Below are 9,975 nucleotides of genomic sequence, written 5' to 3' on the forward strand. Positions count from 1 at the left end.
GATCAGCAATGTAGCTTTAAGCAATGCAAGAAGACGGAAAGCTTAAGCTTACTTTTGGATGTGGAAGATGCGTCAGTGTGGGAATTAATAGCATGGAGTTAACCACGGCTTGCGAAATCTTGGATTTACCTCTAAACTTTTGTTAAAATATATATGCATCTTGTTCTTTTGCGCTGAGGTATTTGGTATTGTTTAAACACCTAATACTTCATATCTGATGTGCATGCAAACACGCAGGGTGACCAGACTTGTCTGTAAATAGGGTATTATTTCAAATAATATATTATATTCCCAGATAAAACTTTTAAATACATTAGCCTAAAAATAATTGGGAGTTATTTGTCTTTTAGGAGGTACTTACTAAATAATACAATAATTTCAATATGCTTTGTAACTTTAGTTTCACATTTTCTGCTTTTAGAAGTTGAACTTTATTCAGCGAGTTCTACAGTATTAATATATATATAAACATACATTGTGAAAATTAGTTACGGTCTTTTTAAAAACTAGTTTATAGACTTCGATTTGGTTTGACAGTGTGTTATATTCCAAATTTGGTCTAACCTATGAAGTTCTTTACATCTTTGTTGCTTTGTATTTTAACACACCTTTGGTATGATTGCAGTGTCTTTTAGCAGCTACTCAGATATTGTATATTGTAGTGTAAGATTTGTCTTCTCTTTCCCACTTCCTTTTGCTTCTGCATTCTTTTCAATGAGGCTCCCGACTGAATATGAGAGGAACGGGAGATTTGAGGGCTCAAGGTGAGGGTAAAATTTTTGTTTAAAATGTTACTTAGGTGAGTTTGAACCTTTTTTCCCTTGATTATGTGGCATAGTGGCTTCAGGCAGCAGCTTTTGTTTCGTGTAAGGCTTTGAAACTGAACAAAGAAGCATTTCTGTCTGCAAAACAGCTATTAAAGCACTGACTGACTTGGTTCTAAACTTTCATCTTTCCTGTTGCCTTTTCCCTTGTGTGATTTTTTTTTTTTTTTTTTTTGCATTTTAGTCGTTACAATTTGCTGTTGTCTTGTAGATGTGTAGGTAAGTGGTCTCTAGTGAGGCTGCGAACGTGTGGGATAACCACTCAAGGGTGATAAGATATTTCTCATCTCCAAAATCACGTATAGTTAAACAATATTTTTCATGTTACACTCTTCTCCCAAAATCTGCATATCAAAAAATACTAGAAATGATCAAACTTGTGCTGCTTCTGCCAACTGTTTTCAAGTTGAAAAAGCTTTCAAAGATAAAATGAGCATTGTATAAAAGTTGGTGTTCCCCCTACCCCCTTACAGCCTTATTAAATTAAAACCTTAAAGTTAAAACAAAGTACTCTTTAATTTGCTTGCTGAATTTTATAACATCTGGCAAATCATGTAGCTGGATTTGACAGCATAATCCTGCGACTCTCACAGTTACTGGAAGTCTTTCAAATAGAAAGTAAAATTATGAAATAGGTTATCTTTGAGAAATGTATTTATTTAGTTTTGACCTTGCTGTCACTTTTTACTTGAGTTTTTCATAATTGCCTGCTTAACAGTGGTAGAAGAAAAGCATTGCGTAACCAGAAATTCATTGCCAACTACTTTAAAGAGCAGCTTGACTTAATATTGTAAATTGAACTTTGAAGCTCAACGTGAGACCTAAACTGCGTGGTTTGGGGTCAGTTAGGTTAGGTATTTTCAGAAAATGTTTAAGCATGACAGTCAATATACTTAAGTCTCCTGACCTGAGGAGAAGTAAATTTGAAGAGGCTACTGACAGTGTGCAAATATTCATAAAGCAAATCTGTCATTTTTTTCCCTGGAGGCCCAAATGTAGTTCCTTATTCTTTAGCTGCGTGACCACTGATTTTAATTGAAGAATCATTGCAAACTAGAAATTTCTGGAACGTTTCTTTTCTTTGTCCTGTATAACTTTATTTATCCTAACCAAAGGAAAAGCTTTTTTTTTTTTTAAAAAAGTTGCAGACTTGGGAAATGCAGCCTCAATATTTTGTGCTTTATCTCTTAAAACTGTGACAGTAATAGTAGCCCTCTTATTTGCCATCTTTACTAACAACGTTGGAGGTGTCTAATAGCGACTTCCCACTCTCCTTCCTGCATTTCAGCCTCAACAGCACTTAGCTGCATAGCTTGTAGCAGCAAAAGATTTTGTCTCTTTACCTCTGTCAGTCGTTGGTATTAAACAAATTACTGACCAACTCAGAGACGAGCTATTTCCACCTTGTTGAAGGTAACCCAAATAAATAGCCTACCATGTGGTGGTTCTCTAGTGATCATCTCAAACACTTACCAGTGCAGGAAGGCCAGAGTGAAACCAGTCCAGAACTGGGTGGCACATGTTGGCCCTGGGGCAGTAGGTGGGTGACCCCTGGCCAATGTCCCCCGGTCCTGCTGTCCTTCCTGCAGCTAACTGCTGTGGGACTCCATGGGCCCTCCCAGTGCTTGGGCTCCAACCTGCTGCACAGGAGGAGGTGCAGAGGAACCCCCAGGACCTTTCTGCACGGGCTTAGCCCCGTTGCGTATGAGTGGGCATCTCCCATGGGCTGGCGCTCCCACAACCTGGGCTGAGCACCCTTTTGTCACAAGTCGCCGCTATTTGTATGTTCCAGAAACTTCTAGCACAGAGCTAGTGTTTCAGCTGTCCACATGGCCCGAGAATAGGGGTTTGAGCAGAACCTGCCTTAAAATCGAGTTGTAGGTGATGCATGTAGTTCTATCTCCGCAAGGTCATTTCCCTCATGCTCCTGACTCCAGTGACTTCCAGTTGTGTCACCCATCGTACCATACCTTCGTTTCAGCCCCAGCAGCTAATGCTTTACCTTGACTGTGTGTTTGTACAGCAGCTAGGAAAGCGGGGCACTGCTCGCAGCTGGAGCCTCTAGATGCTGCACTAATACCAATAGTGTGCATTTAGTTTGCTTCACTAACATAAAACGTGGAGGAGGTAGCTGGCCCTGCTAACTAATAAATTCCTGTCTTTCAGCCGCAATGTAGCTGTGGATCAGAAGGACGAGAACAAGGAAGCAAAGCCTCGGTCACTGCGTTTTACCTGGAGCATGAAAACCACCAGCTCCATGGATCCCAACGACATGATGAGGGAAATACGAAAGGTCCTGGATGCCAATAATTGTGACTATGAACAAAGAGAGCGTTTCTTGCTTTTCTGTGTCCATGGAGATGGGCATGCGGAAAACCTTGTCCAGTGGGAGATGGAGGTGTGTAAACTGCCAAGACTGTCCCTGAATGGAGTTCGCTTTAAGCGGATATCGGGAACATCCATAGCTTTTAAAAACATTGCTTCCAAAATTGCCAATGAGTTAAAGCTGTAACAAGAAAAATAGTTAAGTTGTAAATTAGTTAGCAATTTCAAGTGTTTTTGAGAATTCCAATGGAAATGTATAGAATAACATTTAGGCAATAACTTCTGCATCCTTCTGAATAGTGATATTAAAAAAAAAAAAAGCTGCTGAGCTGGGAGGGAGAGTTGGACTTTTTTATAAGTGCACTACAGCATTAAAGTTGCCTACTATGTAAAATATTACCCCTTCTGCTTTATTTCCATTGCTCCCAAGTCTTTGACAACAAATTGAAACACAGAATATATTCATTTAAATATGCCTCCTGTTTGTGTGGACGTGTGAATGTACAGTATGTGTGTATAATATATAAAGTATTATATGTAAACAATTCATTTACAACATCGAGCTGTACCAGTACCTCTCTTTGGGCTAATTTTGGTGCTAAAAATTGAAATGGCCAAGGAGGAAACACTTGAGTTAAATATTTAAAATAACTGAAGCGATAACCAGTAAATGCAGGTTTACAGTTCACTGCGGTGTTAAGAGAAAAAAAAAAAAAAGTGTGTGAAGGGTTTGGATTTACGGTTGTGAACATTATTAGTCCTGTTTTCTAAGTAGATTTCATGAGATTATTAAAAATTCACTTTTACTGAGTAAGTCTTGCATTATATTTTGCCCACCTATTTATTATTTAAGTCTGAATCAAATTTTTAAAATGTAGTTGATTTGTGCATTAAAATTTGGGTAGTCGCTTCCATTCTTCTGCTTCTGCTAAAGTACTAAAATTGTATCTTTGTCCTTTTGGCTTATGAGTGTTGATTGCAGCTAAGAACACTTTTCTGTTGTTCCACCGTGCCTCTACAGAATGAGGCAGTCTAAAAGGATGTGCTAAATGCTTACTAGTGACTTTTTCTTTCAGACCAAGTTCTCCACGTTAGACTAGGTCAGACTGATACAAAGCACAAAAAGACTCTCAAATAACGACCATATTTTGATGCAAGTTGGTGCCGTTCTGAGGTATTGTGTGGCAATAGCGTCCTCTGCGTTCTGGGTGCGCACAGTATTGAAACCCAAAAGTGGGAATCAGATTGGCTATGGATCTCCTCTGTTGTAATGTCCAACTTGCTAAACTACAGCCATAGGCAGTAGCAGTTAAAATTTTTCCTTGCAGCTCTCTTCCAGCGTGCTTCCAGTTGGCTCTGGTTGTATTGCTTTTGATGGCTTTATGCCAGTTGTGTCTCTGGCTTCTGCTGCAGAGGGAGTCCGCTGTTGCTTTTTTAACGTGCAGTGTGGAAACACGCCCTTGATGAACTCTCTGATGGCCAGCTAGCTTTCTGTAGGACGTGAAGCTACTCTGGGATGGTCCCTGCTTTTTAACCATCACTGTGGTGAGCCAGATCTGATTTTGCAAACTCGAATGAAGAGAGTTCCTCATGCATCGTTTCCTGCTGATACTCAGTTTGTTTCTTCAAGGACTTCTGTAGATAATACCCTGCATTATCTACTTGACTTTTTGTATTAATGTTTTATGGTTATATTTCAGTGAAGCACTTAAGCATGTACTTAACATGTGCTTTAAACTGGAGCCTAAATTTGCATTTTAAATTTGCAGTGAGCTAATAGTTATTCATAGTACACAGTTCAGATTCGACCCGAGGTGAAAATGCAAAATCCTCAATATTTTGCAAGTTACTTCATGTGATCTGTAGTCTGTGAAGGCAGCAGACTTCCCTCTCTTTCCCTAAGCATTGATATTGGTTATGCTAGTTTAAAGGGTAATCATAGTTGTTAAATGTAGTAAATATTCCTGAACTTGCATTTTATTCTCTGTATATTCTGTATCATGCCATGGCTCAAGAACTCCAGGTGCTACCGGAGTTCAGCTGGCTTTCAGTGCTCTGCCCATGCCTGTACTGCTCAGTATGATTTTTTTTTTTCCCCTGAAAACTCCATTTTGTGATAGCAATAAGACATTTCAGGGCAGTCATTGTACTTTCTCAGGTGAATGGTCACCTATCCTTTCACTTCCTATGTTTTAAGCACTCCTCCAAATGTATTTTTTTTCACCCGGCAGTGCACTTTGTTGTCTGAACTGAAAAAGTGTTCTGATAAATGATGTAAATCTGTATTCGATGGAAGTTCCAAAAGGTTTCATATTAAATGTTTTCTGAAATACTCTCTTCCTACTTCACCTGTTAAGTATGTAATTGTTTCTAGAAAGTGCACCAGTATCATACTTCGGATATTTAAAGTTTGTACTTAAGTATTTTTCTTAGTGTTCTCAAAAGGTTCTTTCAGAGTAAATCTGTTTTTGAGGTATTAAAAAAAAAGAATTATTATAATCGGAAACAGATTTTTAACAGCTTCCTTCCCAAATGCCTTGTAAAATTACCAAGTTGCAAGAATACACCCTTGTTTCTTTAGCATGCTGCATGCTTACTGTTCAAGCTTCTGGGAGTTGCCTGGACAGGAAAACTGCTTCCTTCAGATCTCCAAACCAAAGATGAACTTCCTGAACGCAGGCCTTTTACTTGTTCATATTCCTTGGGGATCTGTGTAGGTTTAACAGCACTGCTGGTGATTCAGCTCTGCAGAACTACAGCTAGTTATTCTCTCCTTAAGAGACAAGTTTTAAAAAATTATTGGAGGTCAGCATGTGGTGAGGAGGTAACAGCAGGCCTAGGCGTTTTGAGATGTGTGTCTAGCAACCGAGAAGTGGTTTTGTGTAACGGCATGACTGGTGTCCTGGAATGTGTGGTCCGAATGGCCTGTTGGGGGGTGTTGGTAATGGGCTTGTGACTAAAGGCTTGCATCACTAAAACACGTCACCCAGTTCTGAAGATGTTTCTTGGTTGCTGGATCTGGCAGAGAAAAATGTCATCAGAGTTTGAGTTGGGGGGGTTGACTGCTTTAAATGAAAGGTTTGAGAGATACGTATGTTAAAAAAAAAAAATCTGAATGCCGAGCAGGAACAGACAAGTTCGGATAAACTTTTTCTCATGCAAATCTTTTGTGTACTTGGGCTTTCTAAAACAAATCTGTTTTACCTCTTTAGAAGGTCTAAGGTCCTTGACCGCGTTGAGACATAGAGAGAGGTAGGTTAGAGGAGCAGCTAGTCCTGCTGGTCTAAGTGTTTTCCATACTACTTTTATTCAAGCTACAGCATCTGGTCCAATCTTTGTAGGTTCAAAGATTTTTTTAGTATAGATTTGGGCAAGGTTCACCTTTTTCTCTTGTACTACAGTGAAATTTCAAGATCAAATGTAGTGAGATACTGTATCCCAGATTTTTTTTTAATTGCAGCATTTTTTGTCACGGTAAATTAGATTATTTAAAAAAAAAAATGGAATTAGTATCCACATGTTTATGTTAAAGAAATGAAGTCAAGCGATTGAGGAGTCCTAGTCATATGGAAAGATTGCAGCAGATCTGGAATTTAAATAGAGATCTCTCCAATTCAGTTAAAAGCTCAGATGTACATGGCCTATTGGGATAATGTGTAGAGCCTTTTAATCAGTCTTTTCCACAGCTGCTGTGTCATACAGCGTGTTGTGGATTGCAATTTAATTAGGACTGCAGCCAACCCAGAGAACCATTTTCTCTGTTAAGGCCTGGTCTGGAACAGCAGTACATGCAGGGCCACTTCGAATTAAGCCCGCTTGGTTGTGCTGGTTTCGGTTCCTGTAGGGCTGGGCTACCTCGCTGGGTATGGGCAGAGGCTGCCTATCAACTGGTGTCCTCTGTATTTCAGGGGTGGGGGTGGCTGGGTGTTTCTTGCTGTGCAGTCTGTGATCAGCTATCCAAGACCATGTCTTGTCTTTGTAACCTGAAGAGTTAAATATTTAGAGAATCTCAGTAGTAGATGGTATTTCTGCCTTTTGGGGTGTCATACTGATGTAAAATTTTATTCTCTAAGTCACATTGCAGCTTACTTAGGAAATACTAAATACAGTTTTGCAAAGCTGGTCCCACTGTAGATTAATGTTTAATTTTAAGCCTGTAGATTTGCAGTTTCCAATATTTCCAGCTGTCAATACAATCTCATTTCTGGAAGTTTTCATAGAAAAGCCCTGGAGCTTTCCTGTAAAGATAGGCTCACGTTATTACAAATCACTGGTGCTGCCAATTAACCCCCCAATCTGACATTCTGATGAAGTGTGTGGTGAAAATTCCACCTTTGACAGAAATTTTTCCCACCAGTAGCAGTGAATTGTTTCATTGATTTCACCACTGACCATTATTCCGTCGCTTCAGAGAAGAAACTTATCCAGCAGGAAGGGGTGTAAGTTTTGGATAAAAACTCAACCTAATGCAATTAGTAAGAATTTTTTTAAAAGTCACACTTTTTCATACCAAAGACCCATCAGTGTCATGTGTTACAGTGGCAGTAAATGCTGAGAGAGTGTCCAAGAAACACAACACGGATGTAGTAACCATTTGTGTGTGTGTTCCTTACTTCTGACAAACTAAGAGTAGCAAAAAGCTAACCCTTAAACTTACTCAGATAGCTCGATGGCTTTCCTGTTTCTGCTGGTTTCTTTTTAATGTACTGCCAGGTACTGCCTCCGAGCAAAGGAGCTGGATAAAACGAGCAAACTGTGGAGAAGCAGTCTCTTCACCCCATGCTTCTGAAGTTGAAACAGTGCGCTATTTGAAGCAAAAGAATTTGAAAGACCCTTAACAGGTCCTTTTTAGCTTTCTAAGAATGTTTTAACCTTTGGTACAAATGGTGGGCTCTCATTCCAGCAATAACTGAAAACAGAAGCTGTGTCAGTACTGAGGCTATGAATCCTGTAAGTATCTGTGCACAGAAGCTGCGTTTGGGGCATGAATTGCCAGTTGTTGGGAGTTCATCCTCACCTGCAAGTGCCATTAACACCTTGTAGTGGTTGTGACTTGGCAGGTAAGATACTTATTGCAGGAAAAAATGTTTTTGCTTGTTTTTTTGCTCATGTGCATTGAGCGCTTGGAACTGTGTTCTGAGACTCGGCTGTAAAATTAATGCAGAGTGGCCATGGTTATGGTTGCTGTGGGAACCACAGCATTGAATTTCAAGGCATAGAAATGTTGCAGTTCTCAGTCATCCCATTAATACCCTTATGTTATCGTTTAATAATACCCTTATGAAATTCAGGGCATGAAAACAAAATACTTGTACAGTTTGTGTTTTCTTGTAGTTGCTGATCACACTGAAGGTATTAGGTGAATAAAAATCATGCTGAAATATCTCACCATGAAAATAATTCTGTTAAAGCATGTGGGGATGCAAAATCGGAAAATGCTGCTGGTGTTACAATCTCATGGTTTTCAACCATTTGCCTACCTCGAGGTAAAGTCCTGTTTGCTTGGAGGTGTCTCTTACCAAGACCTCGGCTCCAGTTTACCCAGCCAAAAGGCATGAAGTGCAGTGCTTTCGCACATTTCCACATAGATGGAAAAAATACCAGCCTGATAGGAGCTCGGAGATGGCTGAAAGCATGTGTTTAATTGTCCTGGGTCTGCGGTGCCCAAAGGAGCAGGGGTAGGGGCTGGCGGCGGGGGTGCCTGGCAGGGTCGGGGGAGGCAGGCAGGGAGGGATGGGTGATGGTCGGTCCCTCCTGCAAGGAAAGGCGAGCTGCAGAGGGACGTTGCAGTGTCTGCAGTGGCCACAGGATGTCTCTCAAATGCAGAATCACGGCTCTGGTTGGTGTTCATCTGGAATATTTTTAGAAAAGAGCTCCAAGGGTCACTTGCTCCACGCAGAGTGGCGATTTCGCATCGGTTATCGGTGTTATCATCCACTCGGCCAACTTTGAATTATTGTTAGAAGCATTAGGGAGAAAAATGTACTACAAAATACTGACCAAAGCTGCATATTTTTCAGGTTAAAAAATACCCTAATGCTACATTTAACTTTCCATTATGTTTTATTGCTGTCAGAGCTGAGGTGTAGTTAAATGGTCTTCAGCTTTGCCATGGAAAACCCGTAGGGCTGCAAAACCCTTTTCCACTTCTTTGTCAAGCCTTGTTCTGTCTCCTTTCCTAGAAAAGAACACTTCCATTCCTGGAAGTGTTCAAAAAACAGGTAGATGTGGCACTTCGGGATATGGTTTCGTCTAGTCTACCCTTGATTGGTTTAGGTGGGCTTGGTAGTGTAGGTTAATGGTTGGACTGGATGATCTTAAAGGTCTTTTCCAACCCAGACGATTCTATGAAAAAAGACCATGTCGGGCAGCAGACTTTTCTGATGAGAAAGGTAAAAGGAATATTGAATATTTAAATTAATTTCCAGCTTTTTAAAGAGTAGGAATCTTTGTTTTCCTGTTCAGAAATCTAATTACTTGAAGCTATTTTGCTGTTTGTCCCTTAGAAATGAGTCTAATCAAGGCTGTAAATTGCAGCCAGCCTTTTCTAAAATAATCTGGGATCACTTGCCATTTGTATTTCACTGTATTAAGTAACTCTAAAGCTTTATGCCTGGCATTTTCCATGCCTGCAGTCTGTTTTAATCTTCAAACAAATCTTGTCACTTGTGCTTTCAGTAGGCAAGAAGTGAAACTTCCTTATTTGCTCAGGATTTTTTTCAGATTACATATTTTGCTGCAGCTTTCACTTCTATTGTAATCAAAGCTTTGCCATTGGGGGATTAATAGTGACTGGTACCAGTATTTATCACTGGGATGTTTGGAT

At 39.9% G+C, this 9,975-nt stretch overlaps 1 protein-coding gene across 13 annotated transcripts in view; it reads left to right on the plus strand.

The window, feature by feature from the left end:
- The window catches only part of MARK3 (microtubule affinity regulating kinase 3), a 64,821-nt gene extending 59,382 nt beyond the window's left edge, over nucleotides 1–5,439 (plus strand). For 7 of the 13 annotated variants that reach the window (XM_075713091.1, XM_075713082.1, XM_075713083.1 and 4 more), the window contains one exon: nucleotides 2,991–5,439. In XM_075713091.1, the coding sequence (XP_075569206.1) occupies nucleotides 2,991–3,336 (346 nt within the window). In that variant the 3' untranslated portion in view covers nucleotides 3,337–5,439. Of the gene's footprint in view, nucleotides 1–719; nucleotides 765–2,990 lie in introns of all 13 variants that reach the window. The other 6 variants (XM_075713089.1, XM_075713081.1, XM_075713084.1 and 3 more) reach the window with 1 other exon arrangement.
- The last annotated feature ends 4,536 nt before the right edge of the window (nucleotides 5,440–9,975 follow it).

Source organism: Pelecanus crispus, chromosome 6 (assembly GCF_030463565.1).
Source record: "Pelecanus crispus isolate bPelCri1 chromosome 6, bPelCri1.pri, whole genome shotgun sequence".
Lineage (NCBI taxonomy): Eukaryota > Metazoa > Chordata > Aves > Pelecaniformes > Pelecanidae > Pelecanus > Pelecanus crispus.